Source organism: Bombyx mori, chromosome 19 (assembly GCF_030269925.1).
Source record: "Bombyx mori chromosome 19, ASM3026992v2".
NCBI classification, from domain to species: Eukaryota; Metazoa; Arthropoda; class Insecta; order Lepidoptera; family Bombycidae; genus Bombyx; species Bombyx mori.
In genome coordinates this window covers 9,452,633-9,480,325 of record NC_085125.1, presented here as the reverse complement: position 1 = coordinate 9,480,325, position 27,693 = coordinate 9,452,633, and the positions used below count along the sequence as shown (strand labels likewise).

Here is a 27,693-nt window from a genome sequence, read left to right as displayed (position 1 = left end):
TTTTTTTGTTGGTATTGGTATCGAAACTTCTGTGCGTCCCGTGGAAGACAAACAGAATCATTAAATTTCATTAAACACTTCCAATTTGTGCTACACGCGACAATATAAAAAAAATAAATTGAATACTAAAACACCGTTAAGCTTGTATTTTTGACATACATGAATAAAACGTACCTCACAATACTAAGTTTACTTTTTTTTAAATTACCTTTAATACTTCCACAAATACAATTTTAAATATTTGATACTGCAAACTACATACATAGACAGTAATAATATTTTATTATTATTATAATTATTATTATTGCACAATACTAATAACTACTGGGTTCAATGAAATGGGGACACACAGACATTACGGCGGTGAACACGTGGCGCCCCTCACCTGTACAACGTAATAAACACACGTTACACACGGATATATCGATACCTCACATAATATTAATGTAAGATATTATATAAACACCAATCACACGCAATAAAAAAAACAACATTTCAATTATTATAGGGCAACGCGAGCTGATTAAATTCGAAAAATTCACCATTCATTACCACACAATAGTTTTGCACAATGGCGGATCCAGGGAGAGGGTCATGGGGGTCATGACCACCCCTTGAGCTGGGTCCAGGACTTAGGTGGACCACTAATTGAATATAATGATTTTATTTATATATTTTGTCACCATACAGATTTTATGTAACTACATACCTTCAATATTTAATTAATTTAATATAATATAATAACTTTGTATAATGGCAAACGCTTGGGAACGAACGCATCTAAATTTGACTATGTGACCCCCTCCTAGCGCCAAAGCTGGATCCGCCCTTGGTTTTGCAAGGGTAAACGAACGTATATTACAGATATTAATTTAGCTGTTTCAACTAATTAATTAAAACATTATTATTTTAGCGTTTCAAAATACGAATAGTTCACAACACATTTCACAATCTCACACTAAAAAGGCATTAGGTCATACAACACCGTGAATACATTACAAAGTGCATAAGTGTGCGAGGGTATAAATAGTTGGGTTTGTTCGACTTAAGGAAGAGGCACTTGTAGTGAACAGAGCGACGGAGGACAGAGTGTTTCATTACAACAACAAAATAACTTGTCGTTTAGAACAACGGAAGCCTTAGTCACACAAAAAAAAAAAAAAAACATGTTAGTCAACTGTAAAGCGATGGTTACAACTAATATACAAATAATGTAAGCAACAGTTGGGACACCGGAATAGTGCAGTGCTAAATCTAAAAACGAAAATCAAACTTGTAAAATAAATAAAACTACTAAAACTTCTATGGCATCTGAAATCAATTTGTACATTTTTCTAACAAGGCGAGACACCGTCAAAACGCCTATGCCCGATTTCGACTACGGTCCTTTTAAAATTTTCCTAATCTACCAATATTAAAATTACAATAAGAAACGACAAAGAACTAACTACTACAATATTTAAATATAGACTTAAATATTTAGCGTTAACGTACGTTATCGCGTTCACCGACTTTGGCTGATGTTACAAATGAAATTAGAGGAAGTTCTAAATAAATAATACTGCGGGGGTGTTTCTACCTGACGGTTGTAGGCGCCATGCAAAGTTCTTTCGCTCCAAAACATTGTTAGGGATGTCATAAAGTTGACGTCATCGCCTTAACGTATTCGACGGTTGAGCCGTGTGTCGGTCACAGCGGTGTTTCCGGTGTTTGACAAACCTCAGATCTAACTTTTCATATTGTCAAAGAGCAAACAAAACAATAGGAACACTCTCTACAACAGAAGAAGAACCAATAAAAATATAAATTAAATAAAAATAAAAAAATTCAATGATAACACAAAACAATTCCTTGTCGATAACAAAATTAATACCAACAACAAAATATTAGAAATACTATGCGAAATAAAATAATCTATAAAATACATGATGTTTTTAATAATAACAAATACGTTTTCTCATTAATCAAAGTATGTTATGTGCTCCGGCATGTGTTTACAATAATTAGTCAACAAAACACCATTAATAAATTCAAAACGACATTAGCATGGCAGCACTCGGTAAACAACATACATCGTAAGAAATCGTCAGGGTTAATATTAAAATAACTATAAAAACAAAACATGTACCGTGAAAAGATTTAATCTAATCACTAAAATTAACTACACACTTTACCTAAGACAAATAAATAAATATTTTGTATGTGTACATATTTGGCTCGATATAAGCCTGCGTCAATTAAATGTATCGAATTTCTATAATAGAGTTCGCGGTTATTAGAAATAAAGTTGAACGTCGCACATTATCGTTCTGTATATATATCGATATATATTTTATGATATTACAACTAGCGCTCTTTACCCTTACTCTTCCATTAAGTAAACTTCCGACATTCCCAAGGCATCGTACTAAACGAAATATCGATAAATCCGATAACTGTTACGACTCTATTAACTAAACGATTGTGACTTGCATGTATTCATGTATATGGCACCTAGAATGAGCACATCCTTTGTTATTTCGTTTCATACGCAGTCCGTCTATGTCCGTGCGACTTACAAATATATAAATATCTAACGTTTTCTATCTAAAATAAGCGTAGATTCATTACAATAGCGCGCGACGTTCGACCAACGACAATGTGTTTTCTCTGTCAAATAAATAAGTAGCCATTTGAATTCGATCCGCGATTATGTCACATGTGTTATGCCACAGCAATTTTACTATATCAGTAAAACTTAATCCGTTTGAAATAATAATGTAGGTATATATAATATATATATATAATTTTTTTCGATGGTTTTTTTTTAAATTTGAGATCAAACGACAAATCGTGGAACTGATTTCGAAACGATCTTTATATTTTATTAATGAGCAAATAAGTCGATAATCTCGTGTACGCCAAGCGGTTGAGTTATGCGGTAGGCACGCCCAAAGAACATGCGTTACTGTTTCGATAATAATAATATTTTTAGTATGTTTATTGTAAGCATAAGTTTTTGTTTGCGTGTCGGGACCGCACCGGTCGCTCGCTGACTCACACGCCATTTTAAGGGATTATTAAGCTTATGCTGTCTCGATATGATAAATTGTGTAAACTCAATTAACAAACCAAAACCTTAATCTTATATCTTTTATTAAAAACGACATATTTTCGAAACAGCAAAACTTATTTAAAATTCACAATCGAACAATACGGTGCACTGTAAACTTGTTGCTTTATAGTGTAGACAACATTTGTAATTATTAACATTTCCCTTAAAACTTTCATGTCAATTTTTTTATTTGTATTTATCACTTATATTCATGAAACCATAAGTGTTACTGTTCGCGATTTGAAAACATTTTATATCGTACACCGTATTGTCTGATCATTAATTGAACAAAACAATATACATATATGTATATGTATGCAACGACTAAATCGGTATATATGTCAATTAAAGTCAAGAATATCCGCATTTTATAAAAAAAAGCTGTAGATGTAAATTTTTGCGATGCCAAAAATCATTTTAGCGGACAAATGACCCCAATTTTTTGCAATACATTTCGAGAAAAACGACCTGTTATTAACTTGTTGGGTAGGTATATAAAACCGTTTCTTTTTTATGTTTACATCAACTGTTTCAGTAATGCTTTAAATATTTATTGGAAACAATAGGTGACGCACGAGAATATTAAAAAATCTGAGGCTAATTTTTATTATATTCATCACTGATTAAATTGTGAAAACCGCTGTTACCTACATACTGTAAGCTATTGTTTAGTTAGACTCTCACGGCTTCATTCGAATGACGGATGGAGACGAAACTTCTAGAATTATCAAATAACATTAAGACTTTCGCGGCCTCATTTGAAAGGCAAGTCGGAATAGGAAACTTCTAGAACGTTAAGTTATCAAAGAGCACATATCGTCTTCTCGCATTAAAACTGTATAATCTCGAAACTTACTAATTTTACAGGAGTGTTTTAAAAGTTTAATATGTGATATTTTTAATATTTAATCTCTGCAACATTTTTTTTTAATTTTTTTTAAAGTAAGATAAAATTGTTTTAATTTTGTTAATAGTAAGTAGTCAAAACATAGGTAAAAAAAACAAAAAAAAAAAACTAAAACTAAACTACGCTCTTTTGACAGTATTTATTAGAAAAATACTGGCGATACCAAATGATTCCGCATTTTTTTTATTGCCCTTGCCCAAGCTGCTGCCTACCGTTAAATATATTAACTCAATTTCGAATATTAAATTGGAAATCTTTTAATGCGAAAAGACGGTATATCCCGATTTAGTCGTTGCGCGTTGGCGGGGGGGCTGTGTGTGTGAAGGCGGGAAGATTTACGTTGCGTGGAAGATAGGAGGTTGCGTGTTCGCGCGTCGGCCGTTCATCGCACGTCGGTGAGGTTGCTCTTGTCCCCAAACAACTTGACGAGCTGCTCCTCGTAGTCGTCGATGTTGCGCTTCATGATCTCCATGCACGGACCGAGGAGGCGCTCAAACGTCTCGACGTCCAAGACTGAAACGAGAACGTTGCGTACGTTAGTGGTGACGTTTTTTGGACGATGCGTTCCCTAACCGAGAAAAAACGTCCGTAACGTAAGATTTTGATTATTTATGTATAGTCTATCTACGTGATATCAATAAAAAAAATCATGTTAAAAATGTATATCCGAATAATTATTTTCTTTATACCTCGAATAGAACTTAAAATTAACATTTTTATAATAAACAACTTCGTTCCTATCCGGTGTCCCACGACACCACACATCATTTTTTTCCCCTACCTATGCTGATAGCCTTAAGAGGCTTCGCCTTGACGCGTAGGTGAGCTCACGGGGCTCAAACCCTGGCCACTGGACACTGGCCCTAGCAAGAGCCGTGCTTCGTAGAATCTACTACCCGATCGGAAACGCGACCCACTGAAAAGACCCGGCGAGAAACCCAGTGGCCTGTGTCTATGGGTTAATTTAGGACGGACAGTGACCGGCAGTGACGTCACTATTCATACATAGTACCACGAACATTAGACATGTGACATTCAAAATTCAACTGACGCGAGCCTAACGCGGTTAGCTTTACATTGTGGATTGGATAAATACATAAACGATTGGTATTTTGATGAGATGAGCAAACTGTTTTTTATTCATCATGAGGTATTATTAATCTCCTTCTCGTCACGTAGTGTTGAAAAGGGCAGACTTGATGCGTCTCACGATGTCCCGCCATCTCTCCCTGCTCGAGGCCATTCTACTGCACTTATTTAGGGGACCTCCCACTGCAGTTTTAATTTGGTCGGTCCACCGCATTGGTGACCACCCGCGCGCCCGCGCATTATTATTACCTAAGAGTAATCGTAATAGTCTCCCTCAGGAAAAAATATTCCCGGAACCTAGTCACTTCACAATATAAATGACGTCACCCATAGTAAGACATGACGTCTTCATTGTATATATATAAAGACGAGAGGAAGAATACGCGGTAAACAATAAAAAAAAACAGTTTCACGTGTAACCATGCGAACATAAAGATGTTTCTCGTAAATACAAGGAAGTTCTAATTAGTATGATGTACGTAAAAATATAATGTATTGTTTCGGATTTAAATAAAAACGTAAGTTATATCTTAAGAAGATTGAGATTTTAAACAATGATGAAAACGTTTTTTTTTGTTATGGAGGGATTCAAACTGTGAAACTCAATAGGTTATATATTATTATAATACGTATTCACAAGATCTACTTTTGTTACTATGAATTATTGGCATAGACTTTTATTAAGTAAAATTAATATTAACGATTTTGGTAAATTAATCGCCAAAACGTATCAAATCGTCGAGTATAAAAACTCACAGCCGTGACGAGCCCCACAATTAATATGATTATTTTATTGTATTACCAAGGGCACTGTATCTAATCGTCAGCGGCGCCACCTTCTGTGTATGCCTTTTTAAAATCAAAGACTACGTGTCTTTCTTTTTTTTTTTTAAATGCGATCACAATTTTATTTTTAATCTACGTCACACGTGATTTCCTAAAATCGACCGTGATCGTGGTTATCGAACTCCGTTCAAATAAATAAACAGCTGTATAATACTTACACGCCACCTTGGTAGCGCCAATAGCGTAAACAGAAGCGGCACGCGGCTTGTGGGTGACCAAGGCCAGCTCTCCGAAGTAATCACCTTTGCCTGTTGCAAACAAAAAAAAACATGTTACATTAATATATTTCATTATTTGGTTCAAAGAAATAATATTAAATGCTAATAAAATATTATTAAACTGACGAGTTTTTGTAATTTTTTAATTATAGTTTTTTTGGGTTTGAATTTAGTAAAAAAAAGAACATTTAGCAAAGATTTAAATCTTAAAATTTATATTAAACACATATTTGTGGGTAGTTTCTGTGCAAAATATACCATTTTTTTTTATTTTTCATGTCTGATGAATGTGTTATTACTATATATTAATATAGTTATATAAATATATACATATACAATTATATACGTATAAGAATATGTAAATGTTTTAATGCAATATTTTACTTTTTCTCTTTTTTTCAATGAAGAACGCACCTAAAACAGGTCTTTTAGTTGACTCGTAGAGAATGCCTTAGACATTAAATCCGGCACTATACTCTTGTGCATAAAGTTTAAGAAATAAATAAATATTTGAAAAGTCTTCTCTGTCAAATATTTAAAATATAACTAGTCAGGTCATAAGTATTGTCACACAGTAAAAACTTTTCTTTTAGAATGCTGGCCACAAAAAAGTTTATTGAATTCGAATTTCGAATTGTTCATGAAAATAAAAATGTATACTTTTAGAATTTTACTCATTTTTAAATATGGAGTGGACGCTTAAAGAAGACCGTGTTGCAGTTATTGCGTTGCATCGTTGCGGTTACGCGCCAATTAAAATTTTTAACATACTGAAAAATTTGAATATAACCAAAAGATTCGTTTATCGTACCATCAAACGATACAATGAAGACTCTAGTGTAGATGACAGGTCAAGAAGTGATCGCCCTCGGTCTGTTAGGACTCCAGCAGTGATAAAAGCTGTGAAGGCGCGAATTCAAAGAAATCCCAAACGTAAGCAGAAACTGTTGGCCCTTCAGATGGGGTTAAGCAGAACCACGGTGAAAAGGGTGTTAAATGAAGACTTAGGGCTTCGGGCATATCGAAGAAAAACAGGACATCGTTTGAATGCTTCTATGTATTTATATTTTTTGCATTGCCGCGCTCGACTTTTTTAATTTTTTTATAGTATTATAATTTTTATTTATAATTTTTTACTATATAAATATGTGCATTATTTCTTATTTAGTAATCTGTGAAGTTTGTAGTGTGTGTAGTTAGTTCTTGTTTTCATGTTGTTTTCAAATATATATATTGCTGTAACATGTCATAGTGTGTTATAAGAGATTGCTGTACATGCCTGTAACTGGCTTACATACCAGTACTTAGTTTTATACATGTTAATTTTAAGCTTGAATGTTTTGTGTGTATTGCTGTTGGTGTGTCAAAAAAAAAAAAAAAAAAAAAAAAAAAAAAAAAAAAAAAAAAAAAAAAAAAAAAAAAAAAAAAAAAAAAAAAAAAAAAAAAAAAAAAAAAAAAAAAATGCTCGTCTAATGGACCTGAGACTGAAGAGATGCCGCGCTTTGTTGAAGCGGTACGCGGGAAACAAATATCGGGAAATTCTTTTTTCGGTTGAAAAAATTTTTACCGTAGAAGAGAGCTACAACAAACAAAATGATAAGGTGTACGCACACAGTAGTGAAGAAGCGAGCAACCGTATTCCGCGTGTCCAACGAGGTCATTTTCCATCCTCGCTCATGGTATGGTCGGGAGTTTCTTATTGGGGCTTAACAGAGGTACATTTTTGTGAGAAAGGTGTAAAAACGAATGCAGTTGTGTATCAAAATACAGTCCTGACGAACCTTGTGGAACCTGTTTCTCATACCATGTTCAATAACAGGCACTGGGTATTCCAACAAGATTCGGCGCCAGCTCATAGAGCGAAGAGCACACAAGACTGGCTGGCGGCGCGTGAAATCGACTTCATCCGGCATGAAGACTGGCCCTCCTCCAGTCCAGATTTGAATCCGTTAGATTACAAGATATGGCAACACTTGGAGGAAAAGGCGTGCTCAAAGCCTCATCCCAATTTGGAGTCACTCAAGACATCCTTGATTAAGGCAGCCGCCGATATTGACATGGACCTCGTTCGTGCTGCGATAGACTGGCCGCGCAGCTTGAAGGCCTGTATTCAAAATCACAGAGGTCATTTTGAATAAACTTTAGTGTCATAAGAATCTATGTTTTGTTAAGTTCATTTTGGTATATGAATGGTTACATAATGAACAAACTTGTTTCAATTATTTTACATTAAACATGTGACAGAATTTATGACCTGACTAGGTATAATTTAGCTAGTCTTGTTATCGTCATAAAATACAGATGGACATAATATACATATGGCCAGCTGCTGATACCAATACCAAGCCGATATATTACAAAATTGTAAAGTCAGTTTTTTATGAAACAGAATAAAAAAAATTCTGAAAAGAGATTATATGGAACTTTAAATGCTAAACTGTGTAATTGATACTTGTCTTCATCAGGTGTCTCAGTGGTACTAGGTACTAGCTGTTAATAGTTTTTTTAATTGATTATATAGATGGACAAGCTCACTGTCTACCTGGTGTTAAGTGATTAACAGAGTCCAAACAAGAACGTAAATAACGTTTCCCAGTTTGAGACATGAGTTTAGTCTAAGGTCTCCGTTTTCACACAACGGCTTCAAACCGAAATGCATTACTTCTTCACCGAAAAAATAAGCCAGGTACCTACCTCGTGTGGACTCACAAGACGTCCCACCACCAGTAATTACGCAAATTAAAATGTTTGGTGGGTTTGATTTTTATTACACGATGTTATTCCTTCACCGTGGAAGTAATTCGTGATCATTTAATAAGTACATATTTGATTAAACAAATTAGTACCTGTCTGCGAGATTCGAACACTGGCACAACCGCATCGCCCGATACGAATGCACCGGGCGTCTTATCCTTTAGGGCACGACTAATTAAATTTGGCTTTGCCTGTCGCAAAGCGGAACTGGCTCGGCATTGGCAGTCGCCGTTCGAACCCCCACTACTTCTGGTCACTTTTACCAATTATAATATTACATATTGTAGTGCCTCCCTAATAAGTTACTAGATACCTAACGACTTTAAGTTAGCGTTTTTTTGTCATCGATGCGATAAATCCAAGAAAAAATAAACTCAACAAAAAAAAAAAACAATCGAATCACTAGATGATGCGATCGTTAATAAGAATAGCGTAATACGTACTATATTTTTTTTTTATTATCAGTTTGTCAAGAATTAGTTCTTAGTTCCTACGCCATACGACCACAAAGTTATTACGTTACAAGCACGTACATTTAGCTCAGGGTTCCCGAGGGAAATGCTTTAGTAATTGTATCCCTCCCGCAACAAATTTAATCAACAGAGACAGTGGATTCAGAAATTAGATTCCGGCTTTCACAAATTTATTTTTAAGACTCCGAAAAAATGCAAATAAAAGTGCAAATAAGTTTTATTTTTAATACTATTCCATCGATCAATGCGAATCGCTTGTTTGGAACCTTTTAAATTGTAAAATTGTATATTATTATAGTATTCTCGGAAAGCAAAATTGTTTCTGCATAAATTTGTTATAGTGCTTGTCCATATCGTTTGACCGATTCGTTTCCCATTGAAATTGATAAAAAAAAAATTGAAGTATAAATAAAACTGGGCCGTCATTGGTCGATCTACCACCAGGCGGCGCGTGCGTACGTTTTAATTGTGAAGGTGACCACAATTTTCCTGTTATGCGGATAAAACTATATGACGTATTGAGCTTGAGACTGTTTGTATTTAAATTGTCACGCAGTGTATTTCTTAGGTTGTAGATCGACTGATTAGGTATAAATGAATTAGAATTTTATGTGAGTTAAGGTTGTACAAATATTTAAAGCAGCTACTGCTTATTTGTTTTGTGAAGGGAAGCTTATTATTGTCAAGAATCAATTAGAGATGTTGACGATTTTCAAAAGCAGCACATTATTAATCCAGTCTCGACGACATCGAGACCTAAAGGATAAGACGTTCGGTGTATTCGTATCAAGCGAACTGCGACTGTGTCAGTGTTCGCATCCACAAGCTCAACCCACAAGGTACCAATTCTTCTAATGAAACACATATTTCACAAATATTCATGAATGACTTCTAGGGTGAAAGGTAATTACAACCAAACCCTAAAAAGCTAAAATTACTACTGGTATCTCGTGAACTCGCACGGGTAGATACCATCATCCTGATTATTTCGGTCATGATGCGTTTCGGTTTTAAGAGAGGGCCGAATAGCCAATGTCCTGTAACACTGAGATTTAGAACTCATGTCATGGCCGTGAACCACGTCCCACCGTTTAAGTCATATAAATAAAATAAAAAAACGGTGCGCGTGCAACTTGGTGCCGTGAATGAAGTGAAACTTCTTTTTCGACGTGTAGTATTGCGGTTTTCTTCATTTTTCATCATTAAATCAGATTGCTCTTGTAATAGGGAATGCTGTGTATAAGAGATGCGACATTTTCAACAATTAAATTATATATACAAAAATTAAATATTTATATATTTAAATATTTCATTAAAATATGGGATGCTACACGTTTGCTAACGCTCGCCCTGGCCTGTAACAGGTATACTACACGCACGCGTTCGAGTGCCGCGCATTTAATCTCGATCCGTCTCTTTCTATTCCATAGTAGCGTTAAACTTTTAACGCAACCTTGTTGGAAGTTGCATTAGAAGTTTCACTTCAAAAAATACAATTTTCAAAAAAAAGCTTCTTTCGAAATCCCTTTGAACTGATGTGAGATTAGAGGATCTTATTTGATTTTTCCAGTCTTCTTACAGTTATTGCTCAACCGAACTCTTTAGTTTCATTCTAATCTCAAGTACTGGCGAGCACGCAGTACTATAGTCCTAACTAATTGTCGTGAAGAAATCATGCATTTAGGTTTTAAGAGTAGGAACATCTGATTTGTAAATATCAAGGTCGAAGACGGCATTGACGTAATCGCATCGGTGGGGTTCGATAAAAGTTCAAAGTATGGGGCGAGACAATATTCATTAATCTAATAATAAATACATAGACAATTTCAACCGTATTATAATGTTATACCGGTATGTATATATTATTGACGTACAATATCTAATATATCGGGCCGAGAGTGCCTACACAATACAGGAATATAATTAGCAACCTCCGCGAGGCGACGTTCGCAGGAAATTCAATTTTCTCCATCAAGCAGGATGTACCGTCGAGTTAACAAGCTTTGTGTATTATATATTTATATTTGATCGTGTGTCCAATTTCACCGTGAAATGTTATATGTTTTTAAAAGCAGTGTTTCGCGATAATTACACTAATGTTCGGGTTAAGATCATGTAGGGGAAGCGTGTATTTTCTATAAATATTTATTTCCACATAAGCTTTGTTATTATTATTCAAGATATATACTAATCTTGGGACCACTTGTGAGTCCGCGCGGATAGGTACCACCGTCCTGCCTATTTCTGCCGTGAAGCAGTAATGCGTTTCGGCAAACCGAAGGGTGGGGCAGCCGTTGTAGCTATACTGAGACCTTAGAACTTGTATCTCAAAGTCGGTGGCGCGTCTACGTTGTAGATGTCTATGGGCTCCAGTAACCACTTAACACCAGGTGGGCTGTGAGTTCGTCCACCCATCTAAGCAATAAAATATATATGTATATTATGGGACGGTGTTCATCATTAAAATCTTTGTTGAATGAATAAATTCACAAACTCGTGATATAGAATAATATGTAATATTGATACACAAGACCACGGGTGAGTGAGTGAGTGTGTCGACATACCGAGACGTTTGATTTCGTGCTCGTTGCCGTCGTCGCGCGTGATCCGGATGCTGACGGAGCCATCCTCGACGAAATACATGCCGTCGGCCGTGTCCCCCTGACGGATGATCAGCTCGCCTTCCACCAGAGTCCGGGGCAGCAGGGCATCGGCCAAATTAGCGCGCTCGTACGGCTATAACAAAAAAAAAACATATACATAATTGTAAATAGACATGCTTTAACAAAAACCGACTTTAAATAGATAAAAAAAGATATTCCAAAACAAATTAATTCATCTTCTATAAATGAATTGCTGTTCGTTAGTCTCGCTAAAATTCGAGAACGGCTGGACCGATTTGGCTAATTTTGGTCTTGAATTATTTGTGGAAGTCCAGAGAAGGTTTAAAAGGTAGATAAATATGAAAATGCTTGGAATTAAATTAAAATAATAATTTTGTTTTTCGTTTGATGTGTCCCCCCGTCGGACGGATTCCTTTTGTTTGTTTTAAGTTTATTTTATACAAAAGTTTAGGTCTTTTATTTTTCGATTGAGGCACTATGAAGTCTGCTGGGTCAGCTAGTATACACTAAAAACTATAATCATCGAAATCGGTTGGCGTGATATTGAGTTATTCATATATTTGTCGCGCACGTACTTAATGCAAATTTAAGACTTATATGGTTTTCTCACCGATACCACTATCAGAACTGGACTAAATTGAAATGGGACCGCGGACACGGGAAGCATCAGCTTTCTAATAAAAAAGAATCATCAAAATCAATTCACCCAGTCAAAAGATATGAGGTAACAAACATAAAAAAGCGACAAACAGTCGAATTGAGAACTACCTCCTATTTTGAAGTCGGTTAAAAATCATTTTATTTACTAAAGAAAACCTATCAGATGTTGTTTAAAATTCACAAACGTAAAAACAATCCCACGATCAGGAGGCGTTTGCAATTCATTAACATTTCTTAACATTGACAGATAGCCCGAAGCTAGAGCTGTGTAAATAGTATGACTGTAGGTTAAAAAAAATACTGGTTTGAACAATGCGATAACGAGCTAGTAAGTTCTATTAAAGGTCGTCAAGTCAGTGAGTGAGTTGTAGAGAAAAAACATGTGCACCTTTTCGCGGATTCTAGACAATACCTTTCACGTTAAGGCCAATGTTGGAGAAGTTGACAATTCCAACTAGGTAGTACATATTATAACGCCAATCCGAAATATGATAAATGCTCTTACGCCTTTATTATTGCTTTAAAAACCGAGTTATGATCTACGAATTGTTGAATTGTGTTTCTTCAGTCAACTCCAAACATCTAAAGACGGAATATGCTGCGTGATCTAGTCACGCGCATTTATTATAAATACACTTTACAAAGTAAGGAATAATTTAGTTGCCAGTCAACGCGATAGAGTAGTCTCATGCCAATGGGTAATTGCGACTAATAAATAAAAAAACCTCGTAAGATGGCGATACTGAATATACATATATATATATTAAATTATTTCAGAAAAGCCAATTACGTAAACCAAATTTTGGCATTCGATTATTTTACGGGTGGTAGGACCTCTTGTGAGTGTGCACGGGTAGGTAATACCCACCCTGCTTATTTCTGCTGTCAAGCAGTAATAATGTGTTTCGGTTTGAAAGGTGTGGCAGGCGTTGTACTGTAAAACTGATATTCAGAACTCATGTCTCAAGGTGGATGGTGGTAGAGGCATTTACATTGCTGATATCTATGGGCTCTGGTAACCACTTAACACCAGATAGGCCTTCAGAGCAATAAAAAAAAATTCAGCACATCATTGTGTGTATCTGTGATATTCAGTAAGCGATTTGTCTAATTGTGTGCATTCTTTCATTACTAGGACCTTGCTAACGGGACTTTTTCGAATTGTAATCTTTAAATTTTGCCAATTATGCACACGCGTATACTTCTAAATACATAGTAAAAGGTATATTTATAATGAACAATTTGCTAATTTGAGTTTGGTAGGTTAATCATAAGTACTAAGGTATCTACATAGCTTACAAGTTATTTAATTGAAAACAGCTAATAGCATTTTGTCCTGATCAAGAATACGAAAATTATAACTTAATTAAAACGTTACTATTACGAAACATGTAATATTACTTTTACATTAGAGTTCTTATCACTTACAGCGTCACATAATACAATTACTTTATTTACTTATATATTATTTAGTCGGCGATTTCAATGACCCAATTAGAGTTCGTCCTACAATTGACCTGTACTTTTCCTGTTTGCATTGAAGTAATCGAATCAAGCACTATTAATAGCATACATGAGCACTATATGTATCAGAAGCAAACAGTTTAGTTTTATTGACACAGGTGAATTTTCTATTCAAATATTATCATCACAAAGATTCTTAATTTTATTAAGGACGCCTTCCGCTAACGTGTTTTCATCGAAAAATTTTGTTTTTGTTATTGAATCGGTTAATTTCAAACTCAAGGTTATGAAAGTTTTTTTTTTATTGGGAAAACGAAACGCAATAGTATTCGTTTTTTTTAAGATGATTTTTTTCAAGGTCAGCTTGTAGTGATCGGTTATAATCGTTGCTCGTGCAAACCGGTAATTCCACGGGTCAACCAATGGCTGAAGCTGCAATTACGAATTATTTTATCGTGTAGTCGGGTGAACATGTGTCACACTCGTAAATTTTTCGATCGTGATTCTTTTCAGTGTTATACAGATTTATCATCATTGTCTATATATACTGTATTCCTAGCTGAACAGACTCGATTTTGATTTTTGAGTTGTTTTAAGATTGGGAGAGTTTAATATGACATATACTTAATGGTACGGTTCGTCATTACAAATAATTTATTAAAAAAAAATTATTCACATATAGTATTTGTACGACTCTTCGCCTAGCTTACGATAGTGTCAATAAAAATGTTATAAGTACTTTTTGGCTTCCGCTACATTGTGTATTTGAGTTTATTTTACGAATACATCCACGTTCACATATTTGCTCAACAAAAATAGTAAAACTTGCAAATAATCTAGTTCAAATATGTACTTTGAACGAGCTGCCTCAATTGGCTATTACAATGCACCGGCCAACGCGTCCCTTATCAACCGTAATCTTAGCTTAAATCAGTATTAACTGATAAGCTATCGTTATAAACATACACGATATCATGTGACGCGGCCGATCTATTACATATTTTCAATTTTTATCGTCTACTTATCATCATTCAATTGCTTCTTATAACTTTCGATTGTCATTGAATATTGTCGGATTGTACGTTTGCGGTATGAGATTACGAAATATTTTCATCATACGCAGTTATTAATGAAATGTAGATTTCATAGTGAGATCGATTTTCACTATGAAAATAGTGTTTGCTTTTATTTTTATTTCAATTGCGTAAGTATTAAGTAATTACCTTTTATATTGTTGTTCTATCGTACGTGTAGTTTGCGGTTAAATCAGTCTACAACGTTGATAGAGGACAGTATGAAGATAAAATCGCGTTAGTTATAATTATGATCAAAAGTTAATATTATACAAACGATTTGTTTTAAGTTTTCGCGGCTATAGACATCACACAAACTATTATTTAACGTGTTCTTACAACGTATTTCACATTTTTTTATGAGAGTAAAATCGCCGAGCGCCGCTTCCAACAGCGCCGAAATACCGAGAACTTTATTATATGTGAACTTTGTTGTATATTTATGTAATTATACACACGTATCTTTCTGGCAGCTCGATGGAATGTATAGATAGATACGCAATGTTCAGTATAGTTCCACAACCACAGTTTATGATACGGAATGGATACGTGTTATAAACACATTGGGAACGTGACAAGGTTAGCTGCTTGTTGGGCGCACCTTTCTTTGAAACTATCGACTGCTTTGCCTTTACGATCGCACTAGGCGTCTAGACCTACTATTTCAAAACGTTTAACGAGCGTTTATTTCTGAGTTTCCGTTTCAATTGGTATGTCAAGACGACGACCCATTCTAATTTGGAACAAGCGAAACCTTTTGCTATTGAAAAATCCGAGTTATCTTTCCCTACCTAAGCTGATAGCCTTGAGAGGCTATTTCAGCGTAACCTTAACTAGTAGGTGAGCTCACGGGGCTCGAAACGGAGTGATGCTAACACTGACCTAGCAAGAGCAGTGCTTCGCAGATTAGCCCACTGAGTTTCTCTCCGGATCTTCTGTGGGTCGCGTTTCCGATCCGATGGTAGATTCTGCGAAGCACGGATCTTGCTAGGGTTCGTGTTAGCAACGTCGTCAGGTTTGAGCCCCGCGAGCTCACCTACTAGTTAAGGTTACGCTGGAATAGCCTCTCAAGGCTACCAGCTTAGGTAGAAAAAAAAAAAAGCTTCGCAGAATCTACCACCGGATCGGAAAAGCGACCCACTGAGAAAATCCGGCGAGAAGCTCAGTGGGCTATCCGAGTATAAAACTTAAAGTTTGCTCTTAAAAAGAATGTTAATGTAAATTGTCTGTAAAGAATCGCGAAGGCGGTTTGAAGGGTTCGGTTATTATTGATTGATAAGTTGTCGAGTAACGAAACTGGTCAGGTAATGTTTTCGGGACGATGAGCATTCGTTCGCTCTAGTGGAAAAACGTTGGGGTTCCGCGCCACACTCGGCTTATTGACTGTTCTCATGTGTAGTTAGTTCGCTTTGTTCGTTTAATTATAGACGTTCAGAAAGAACAAGGGGAGGTGGCTTGTCATTTTTTTCTTTTCTTTAGTTGATATTAAATTTACACGGGCCACTGCGAGCAGGCTGAGTTATCAAAACTTTCATATTTGAAGCCGTCAGCGCAAAAGTGGCCTAGCCCACAATTTTTCATATTCTTGCTTATATATTGCAATTTATTACAACCCTCAGACACAGCCCACTGAGATTCTCGCCGGATCTTCTCAGTGGGTCGCGTTTCCGATGCCGGTGGTAGATTCTGCGAAGCACGGCTCTTGCTAGGGTTCGTGTTAGCAACGTCGTCAGGTTTGAGCCCTGTGAGCTCACCTACTAATTAAGGTTACGCTGATATAGTCTCTCAAGGCTCTCAGCTTAGGTAGGAAAAAAAAGCAATTTATTTATAACATAACTTGTGATGCAAAACCGGCCTTTTTTTTTTTTTTTATTGCTTAGATTGGTGGACGAGCTCACAGCCCACCTGGTGTTAAGTGGTTACTGGAGCCCATAGACATCTAGAACGTAAATGCGCCACCCATCTTGAGATATAAGTTCTAAGGTCTCAGTATAGTTACAACGTTACGGCCTATCCATAGTCTCACTCATACATAACAGATGGCATTGTAAATGCTTTTGCCTACGAAGCGGTGTAAAAGTAAATTCTAACCTCACTATCTCCATACTAACTATGACAAGTTTAGGCCATTTTTGCGCTGACTGCCTCATTTATTGTAGGCGTTACGTATAGTTTAACGATAAATTTTTGTTTTTCAATGAAAATGAATTGAAGATGCGGCTCAGAAGTCTGCGAGACGCGCATATCTGCCCCAACTTTATTTTATTATTTGTTGAATACTTTGCTTTACAATGCGAAAGATTAAATTGGAAGTGGTAGCTTATTTGCTAAAACGAATGTTTGATGTGTTTTTCACTTGCGGTTATCTATTTACCTGTTATTGTTTGTTTTCGCACATCGCCGTATGTTTGGGCGGTACATTTCGTCTGAGCGTGTCATCGATTTCAGTATGTATATAAAATACTATTGGTACATTCGGGTGTTGCGTAAGTAATAACACATATAAAATTATTTAATTTCGTTAATGTTTTATTCCTGTTCATAGACTTCAATAAAATTCAATACTATCCATAAATCGTGAACGGCTACGTCAAAGTCACTTACTTAGCTAGATATTATAATTGATAAACGAGTTTGATGTAGACGGCATCAACAGTTCGCAAAGATTTAGCTCGACGACTCGTCCTTTATGTAGGGTAACGGTAACCACGCTTGTCGTAAAAATCATTTTTTTAAAGCTATTGCATAGCTTTTATCGCGGGTTTTGAGCGCGGCGACCGAATCAAGAAATTCCGTAACGAAAATAAAATCTAACACCCCCACTCCGCCTACCATGTAGCTCGCATTCAACACATTCACACGTTGCGCTTGTGTAGTGTTTGTGAATAAGCGCGCAGCGTGACGTCGCACTGTATGCGCATCATGAAAATTCTGCCCATCTCTCTCTCGCGCGGTCTAGCTTATGTGTGTGAAGGGGACAGTTAATGTTTTGCTTTTGTTAATGTTTATAAATACAGCGTTGTCATATTTTATTATTGTTTTTATATTAAATTATTATTGTCTTTGCATTGGTTATTGCTTAATAACACAAGTCAGAAATATTCAGGGAATAATTAGAAATCGTCAACTCAACGTTACGAGCCACAGAGGATATCAAATATGGAAGAGAAATTTATGGAAGGAAGATTTATAAAATCTTTAAAATCCGCTGACACTTTGGTTCACGGTTTTCTATATTTTTGTATTATAGTACATTAAATCTGCTTTAGCGTTAGCGCGTCGACTTGAAAGGCGTTCCTAGCCCATGTAGTGCCCGTGTTCAATCATTATCCTAGCGCCCTCTAGTAAGCGCGCGGTCAAAATGTATTAATTCATTGACAGTGTCGAGGAGTATTCTAGTAACCTCGAGAGGTTATTCTAGATTCATCGAGCTAGTAGGTGAGCTCACGGGGCTCAAACCGGGAGTGTTGTTAACACTGGCCCTAGCAAGAGCAGTGCTTTGCAGAATCTACCATCGGATCGGAACCGCGACCCACTGAGAAGATCCGGCGAGAAACTCAGTGGGCTGTGTCTGTGGGTTAATTTACTCGTAGAGCTCTTCGTCGCAAGCGAACGGATCGGCGAGGTGACCGGTGCTTGAGGTACCTAAAAGCACCGTTAAGGGATCGGGAGGATCCGTCATGACGTGTATAGGGCGACGTCGACTGTTTACCATTCGGTCTACCCCAACGGATCAGGTATGTAATTACTGGCAGCTACGACAAGAGGGTTTTCGTGCCGCCTTGTCAAAGTGGAGCCCCCTGATACCGCTGCACCATACGTAAAGCTGTCTCTGGTCGACTTTTCCACTTCGAGAACGGTTTACCTTACACAAGTTTTAAGGAAGATAATCATCGTTGTGCACAACGTACCTGCAGCGCCTTCAGCATCGGCACTTTGTCGAGGAGCTCCTCGTACAGCTTGCGTTTCTTGAATGCGCTCTTGAGCAGGATGCGACGGAACGTGTGGCGGTCCATGGCCCACAGAGCGCCGGCGGTCTGGGCCCGTACAGATGCCGCCCGCGGCATGTTGTACATCAGGGCCAGTTCGCCAAACGAACCGGAACCTTCGTATGTGTGGACCACCTACGAGACAATGTAAATGTAGGTTTTTTTCTTCAGGATTCGGTAATTTAGCAGCGTAGCGATTGAAATATGTACACATTAATTAGATTAGATATATTTTACGGACTCCCATCAATCCGTGACTACGTGAAGTTTTCGACATTTCTGATCTTTTAATATTTTTAAAACATACCCTCTTACACTGCCTCTTACTTTTATACTATATCGTTCTATTGTTTTTCTTACAATAGAGTTTCTCTTTCTATAGGCAAACGAGCTCCCGATTTATCTGTCATTACTTTTTTATTACAGATGGGTGTGCGAGCTCACAGTCCACCTGGTTTTAAGTGGATGCTGGAGTCTTACACCACAAAGCGAATGCCTCCGTCGACACCTACCTACATTTTAGACGGATGTCTTAGTTACATTAGAATTGGCGGCAAGTCGATAGCACTAACTCATGTAGACTTAGAACAGGTTCTAAATTAGCACTCAGGTAAGAATTAGAGGGCGTAGTAGAGAAAGATAAGTAGTTAAATCTTCTTGCCCTCATCTCACTATGTAGGGTTTGCGTAGCATGTCCTCTTAACCATTTAGGCCTACCATACGTCTATCATACGTCATCTGATCAGAAACGCATCGATTACTAACAAACAAACAGACATTACTTTCGATACATAAAAAAATATAATTTGGAAAAGTAATAATCGTTAATGAATACCGAAGTCCAAGACTCGAATCCATAATCCAATAATCCAGTTTCAATATTCAACATTCCTATATTTATTCATGGCGGCTAATTAAATGTCATGACGGAGTAGGCATCGTGAATTTCGACGGCTATCATTATATTAATAGCTCCTCAAATTCGGTAGTTATGCGTATCGCACTCTATTATTAGATGAGAAAATTCATGCTACGGACCAGCTGTAGCTTTCTACAAACAGCACTAGCAATTTCGTGAAGTTTTTCACTCGGGAACATAATAAAATGACAGGTTTCGTAATACTATGACGTCTCTAGGCCGAAAATTGCGAGATGTCGTCGTGCGTGCGTCATACCCTCACACATGTTCAGTGTTCTCAGGCGGTAGACGCTCAGATAAATCATATTATAATTACTAAAATACGCTATAACGTTATGTTAAAATAACGCAAGAATTACACGCCTGGACCGTCTCACTTTGGCGTATTCATAAAAATCTGTTAAAGTCATCTGCAAAATTGAACAGATGTTTCGGCCTAATCTATCCAATCATCGTGTAAAATAATTTTTCAATAATTTTTCGTTAAAAAGGACGAATATAAATTTCAACGATTAGTTTCAAAGTAGGTACATGTTTAGTTGAGACTATTACAATTTAGTTCATAGTTGACTTCTTTGATTAACTAAACATATTCAAATTGGTTTTCACAAATATTTGGAGCATTTTAACGACCTTCCGTAGCCGCTAATTTTGTTTCAAACCAAAATTCAAAGTATTTGAAAATTAAAATAGTTTAGTAATATTATTAATAGTAATTTGTACATACAAATTGGTTACCTTGACAACGGAACTCATATTAACACGTTGACTTCCATGTAGGTCACCGGTGCCCTACGCAGCGCATTCAAATAATTATGTCGATTTCTGTTACTAAGCGACTGGATTGCCTAACTTTGCCTACTTTTGTTAGTTAATGTATGTTTTAGTCTTTTAGATCTCTTAGAAATAGATTGATACTCAGAATTTTCGGATTCGTCTTTTCCAGAGTCTAGTAGATATTCCGGCGCCTTAATAAGAAATCGACATAATTACTGTTTAATATTGAACCTTTAATACAATAGGAATATTGTCTGATTGAAAATACACTGGTTCTGGGCATTTAGTTTATTGTAATAACTTCATATCTATCTATATGTATATAAAAATGAATTGCTGTTCGTTAGTCTCGCTAAAACTCGAGAACGGCTGGACCGATTTGTAATTTTGGTCTTGAATTATTTGTGGAAGTCCATAGAAAGTTTAAAAGTTAGATAAATATAAAAATACTCGGAATTAATTTTGTTTTTCCTTTAATGTGTCCCCCGTCGAACGGATTCCTTTTGTTTGTGTTGTTTATTTTATACAAAATTTTAGGTCTTTTATTTATCGATTGAGGCACTACAAAATCTGCCGGGTCAGCTAGTTTATAATAAAAATGGAGCACGACAAAACACGTCTATAGTTTGTTAAATGACCAGGAACGAAGAGAGCGAGACAGAGAGTGAAATAGCATATATCTATTTATTAGAATAATAAACAATTACTTCAGTGCGCCACGTGGGGCTCCCGGGAACTACATGGCAGTCAACGTGTTAATGAAGCCGTGTGTATGTAGTAAAAGTGCACTAACCTTTTCGACGCGGTCGTCTCCGGTGACCAGGACGTCGAAAACGCCGTTCTCGATGACGTAGAAGTTGTCGCCGTCATCGCCCTGTCTGATTACGTACTCGCCGGGCTCGGATCTCTTTTCGAACATCGCATCCAGAACCTTACGTGGAAGATGAATCATATTGTCATATGACATTTCAAACAATTTACATTAAACAGTAAAGCTTCTTTTCCGTTGCCTAATTATATTTTTTGACCCAAAATGGGACTTGCAAGTCACAAGGCTTTAATAAAATAAAAAAAAATAGAAATTGCGTAACTATTTATGGTAGGGCGTATTGAAGCGTTAGGGTAAACGTCATTTTATATCATTGAAACTTAGACCTTATTTCAACGTGACTGACGGAATTAATTTTGTGATTCCTCCAAATATGTTTTTTTTAAATACGCTTTTATTAGCTTCAGACGTATGTATGTTAGTATGTAACGGAATATTTGAACATGATTTTGACCCCCTTCAAAACGTCAGATTAACTTGAAATTTGGTACACTTATTAAGTACCGATGACAATTCAATATTTAAAAAATTTAAATTCAACTAAACAATGAAAATTAAATTATAGTTTTAAAAAAACTAACAAAATACGATTTTATAGAAAATCCAACTAAAAAATAGAAAATAAATTTGATTTAAAAATAGTGTAAGAAAAAATGATTTTATTGTAAAAAAAAAGCGTGGGGTGCTTTTCAAGATATTATCAAAATAACCCTTGTACTCATATCTGTTCATAAAATATTTATAACTACTGATACCATGCAATAATATTATTTAAAGGTTGAACAGCGCAAATATCGTACATATAAGAATAGAATTAGATAATGCTCTTGAAGAACTGACCTGCTGCATTTGCTGCGCGTCAAGAGAACGGAACAGCAGTATGCCCCGGACCGCCTCAGCGAGACGGGCTCTCTGTGCGTCCGACTTGGGGAACACGGCAGGGGCTCCTTCGTCAGAATCATCCTCTTCGGGGTCATAAGTCTCGGCGAAAACGGATTTGCGCCGATTGTTAAAGCGCGCCACTGGCGGCTCTGTTATACCAACATAAATATGTTTATAACGATGGTTTAGCTTTAACTATAAAATACCTACAAATACTAAATTTAAAAAATCCAGTAAGGATAAACTATAATATCTTTTTCAAAAATACTAAATTCAAATCAGCCATCGGTCTACAATTGTCTACATGGTTTATTGCTTAGCGATTGTTTGATGTATTCGCATAAAAAACTAAATGATTTTCCAATCAACAAACTATATTTTTAATTCTCTATAAAACACCTAGTTTATTACGTATATAGAATGTAGTAGACATCAGCATGAAGATTTGATTTGATTACATCGAATTAAGATAATTAACGGTATTTTGGGATACACGGTGTTATTTTGACAAGTCTTGTTTAAGTATTCGATTCACCGCAATCACTTTAGGCATTCCAATTATCTGATGCACGTAAATGTAAGGACCGGCTATCAATGATGGATGACTGTTACGTATGAGTTCTCATGACGACAATTTACGTCAATGAGATAAATGCATCGAAGCTACGAAATTCTTGAATAAGTACAAGATAATACGCATGCAGCCTCGCGCGACTGTATCATTTCATCAAATCGCTAGAAATGTCAGAGCTGCGTAATTTTTACTCCGAATTTTCGAAGTTAGAGATAATAACTATTTCAGCCCTTCCAATTCAAACATATAGTTGATACTTTGTATATACTACAAATAATAAATAAATAAAAGTTTAGTGGTCGAGCCCATTTGAAAAATTCTAAACGCGAATTCATGTAAAAGCGGTTTTATGCTTCTGTTATTAAGAATTATAATTACTGTAAGTTTACAAGTTTGTTTAAAGCTATATAATATTTAAGAGTAATTGGTATTGCTTCGATAAACTGGTTTTATATCTAGGCTAATCTTTTCACAAGTGAATTATTAATCTTGGTTGAAAATCGATTGCATGTAACTCTACTTATGTTTAACCGACATACGAACGACGCCTGTTTATTGATATGTTGCAAAGAGAAAGTAGGAATTGTCAATCATTCGTTTAAAATTCACGTCTTGCAGTGAGCCTCTTGACAAATTGCATCACAACATTAACTTCGAAGTAGCTGCATGTTTCTTTCAAAAGGATTCCTTTGCTATTAATAATTTTAAAAGAGTAAAAAAAAAACATGCTTTCAGAGAAACATTAGCTAATTTACAGTATCAAGGTTTTCCAGATAACAATGTGTAATATTAAAACATTTCACACTATTCAATATTATTGTGCCATTGTTGCCGAGTTGCATGATATCTCTACATCTCGGAATTAATGTAAATTTGAATAGATCTAACATTGTGTTTTTTAGCAAAAAAATGACATCATTGTCGATTTTTATAAGCATATAAGAGGATCAATCTAGTAAGCTATCTTAGATTTTACAGGCAATATATTACTCTGATAAAAGAGTAGATGACATCACAACAAAGGTGTTTACGACTAGCTGCTATTGAATAAGATAATGGCTATACTTGATCTTAGTCAAAGTAGATTAAGCGACAAAACGTAATTTTTCAAAATGAGTCACCGGGTATGTCTCTAATTTTATCTACCACATTTCAATCCAAAGAATAGGTCTTTACATGTACTTAAAGACACATGCTAACAGTATTATAGGAATTTTTTTAAAGCACACGCTAAAGCAAGCGTACAATTGCTCAAGGACTAATTAACAACACCTGATCAGTTCATTATGCTTTGTACCGTGTTACCTGTCATTACCTACATAGCTAATAATAAGTGAAACATACATAAAAATTCCAACATCTGTTTCGATTCACGGCGCCGAAGCGATCCGCGGGCTTCGAAAAATAATCCAAACTCATCAACACACAACTTCAAAGCGTCGAAAAAACAAACTCACAAATATGATGAACATGTAGTAAACATACTGAATTTATAACTCCACAAACAACTTTTTTTAAACACTTGCATTAGTCTGTTGAATTCTTACAAGCTTGTTAGTGGTCACTCAATGATAATGTATACTGTGATACTAGCTTTATGTACACAAAATGTGAAAATTACTTTATTTAATAAATTATTTAACATTTCAATGCGTTCAAGTTTACCTTGATACTAAAGGTGTTTTTGCTGCTTGACGACAGGAAGAATATATGCCTTCTTCAATCTTTGTGCCTCAATAACTTTGATAGTTAAAGAGAACTGTACCACACAGTATTAAGTGCAATATTTTATGATTTAAAAACATGTTTACTTTTTTCTCCTATACATATAATTAAGCCCAGCTGTAGTAGATATGACAAGAAATCACAGTTTGGCCTACCAAAACCAGCTTCCAAGCTGGGATGATGTTTGCAGGGTAAAATAGACATTCAAAAACAATTTACAAACACACCCATTTAACTTCATTTTATATGATGTCAAATTCTTTATAGGTTGTGTTTTAGGGTTTTAGTCTTGCTGATATTGTGTCTATTATTCAAAAGACAAGGCTTCAGGCATATGCAATTAATTCTACTTTTGCGGTATTATCCATTCCCAGTATCCTCCACTACACAGGGGATAACCCATTCTCTAGTGTCTCTAGTATCATCATCATGGCAAGGCTTCGAAGTTGAAACTATTTACTATCTTGTCTATTTAGGCCAAGTGTCAATTTTATATTTTGGAATGTTCTGACTGTAATTTTTAGAATGCAAGTAAGAATTCAATGTTACCAGTCATAAATTGGCAACAGCATTCTCGTTGTGCAAGGCCTGTAGTAACTGCACAATATTAAGGGGGCTGCGAGCCCATCTAAGTGGACTTGAGTGCAACAGATATGCAATATATGAGATTACACAATATGCCCTACTGCCTACTATACAAGTACTATGAGTAATGTTATAAATTATCACTCTCCCTTTTTTACTGTGTATTTCAGTTTTGGACCAGATGTATCAATCAAAGTGCAACATTTTTTTTGTACTGAGCTTGAAATTCCAATTACATAGTAATAGCAGCTATCCAGCTTTTCAACATAAAATATGGACCTTTCCATCTAATTTTGTGATTAAAAATCTTAAGTACTATGGACAAGCTCCTATGGAGACTGCAAACCACTTTTTTCTTAGTTTTATAAGAACGTAGTAAAGCTCTTAGTTTAAATTAAACATATTATTGTTATGTATTTTATTTATCAATTGGCAACCAAATGTTATCCCTTAACAGTATTGTAATAGTATTTTACGAGCAAAGTTGTAATGGCATATTGCCAAAGTCAGATGGCTATTATCGTAGGAAGCATGCTTCTGGTCCAAAAGAAATTTATTAAAGACAAAAATGACACAGTGTAATTATAGTTGTGTTTTTTATATTTCATTTTAAGGTTACTTCTTATAAAAAAAATATATTTTTTAAAACCAATTCTTCTTTTACTTTTTATTTATGAACAGTTGCTTGCATTTTAACCATTATAGAATTAGAATTTTTTTGTAAAATAATATCATTACACTTATTTTATTATAACTATTAAATTGATGTATTTATTTTGGTTGATGTATTTATTTTTCTATATTAGAGTAGTTCAGAGTAACACATTCAACAAATTATTAATAATAATGTTAATAAAATGCTAATTATCTAAAAATGCAACTGAACAAATACCTTGCAAAATAACACGGTTCTAAGCACTGGATGTGAAAAAAATAATTTTATGACAATCTATTTCCTCTCCTAGTTTATAATTTGTTAGAAATTAGGCCAGTGATCAATTAAAATTAACTGAGAACTACTATTTTATATTTATTTTATTAAAAATACGACGTTTTTAATCTTCCCACTTGCAGTTTCAATGAAACATTTATGGCCCTCACTAGCGAAACAAATTACTGTTCGTAAAGATGCAACGGTTGACGAAAACGGTCTTAATACAGTGTGTAGATGTAGTTTCCACAATAAATATCTTGACGCAAGATACCATCTACGAAATATACAAAATGTGTACCTTCTTCGTCTGATATTATGGACTCATCAGGTGTGCCGGCGACAGGACCCCGTACGATGGTCGTCGTCCTGTTGTTTTGTAACCTTGTGAAGAACTCGACCGCGTAGTTGATCACGTCCCCAGGCTGCTCCAGCAGATAACTTATAGTAAACTCCAATAAGATCTCTCTAAGGTCATCCGGGACTTGAATGCGTCCGCCCTGAGGCCTGCTCATTTCTAAAGGCGTCGCCTCACTTTCTCGATATTACCCGAGTGGAAATTGTCGAGCGACGCGTTATGATTAAAACTTGGATATCATAGCCATCGAATTAGCTAAAGCGAAACACCAACGAGCAAATTTACGATGGGGAAGTAGCACTACATACAAACGTTAGTAATAAATAAAACCACACTATTATACTAAAACTTTTTCAAATAATAGTTTCCGCTACTAAAAATTAAATCTAAAGACACACTTTTTACAAAATATTCTTCGTCCTCCAGCCTGACAATTTTATAAACCTCCCTTCACTAAAGTAAAAATGGCGAATTTTGATTGCCCTACAGTCCACACTCCACTTTACCTACTTCATCCCGTGAGATTCTTGCTAGACAAAAAAATACATAGACAATTTACGTAAATATTGATCAGTCTTTAAATCTTTGTTAGTTTATCTCTATGTTTCTAGAAAACACTTTTTGTTCAGCAAAATTTGTAAAAAAATTGTATTTTAATGAAATAAAATATTTAATTTGCCAAAATGAATATTTTATGTCTTACACTGGAATTTAAAATACAATTTTTCACAATTTGTTCAATTTTACGGCTTTGGATCTTAGTATTTTGAGCCAGATCCTAGTGTCTCTGTGCGGAGCCGCAATGAACGAGGGAGATTCCGTCAATAAACTATTAATCGTATCTATGTATGCATTTAACAATTTCCAAGCATTATTATGCCGATTAGGTATCTTTTAGTAGTATTTCGTTCTTTGGCTATAA

General features: G+C 35.6%; 1 protein-coding gene and 1 long non-coding RNA gene across 4 annotated transcripts; one reads left to right on the top strand and one right to left on the bottom strand.

Annotated features, from left to right (window-relative positions):
- Positions 1-188: 188 nt before the first annotated feature.
- Pka-r2 (cAMP-dependent protein kinase R2) lies at positions 189-27,505 on the bottom strand. 3 transcript variants are annotated; one of them, XR_009975598.1, is made up of 8 exons: positions 26,715-27,494; positions 22,557-22,747; positions 21,681-21,818; positions 19,114-19,326; positions 11,946-12,117; positions 6,095-6,184; positions 1,580-4,514; positions 189-385 (listed from the first exon to the last, which is right to left on the bottom strand). XR_009975598.1 is itself a non-coding variant. In XM_012693644.4 (8 exons), exons 1-7 carry the CDS (start codon positions 26,926-26,928, stop codon positions 4,384-4,386), a joined length of 1,149 nt encoding a protein of 382 aa, XP_012549098.1. In that variant the 5' UTR covers positions 26,929-27,505; the 3' UTR covers positions 189-385; positions 4,341-4,383. The 3 variants fall into 3 exon arrangements, 2 of the variants coding, with proteins under 2 accessions (XP_012549098.1, NP_001104823.1); XM_012693644.4 differs by having other exon boundaries at positions 4,341-4,514; positions 26,715-27,505; NM_001111353.1 differs by lacking the exon at positions 189-385 and having other exon boundaries at positions 4,384-4,514; positions 26,715-26,928.
- On the top strand, positions 15,117-24,822 carry LOC119629958 (uncharacterized). Its single transcript, XR_005245803.2, has 3 exons — positions 15,117-15,333; positions 19,618-19,801; positions 22,494-24,822. It is a non-coding gene; the product is annotated as an uncharacterized LOC119629958 (long non-coding RNA).
- Positions 27,506-27,693: the final 188 nt, after the last annotated feature.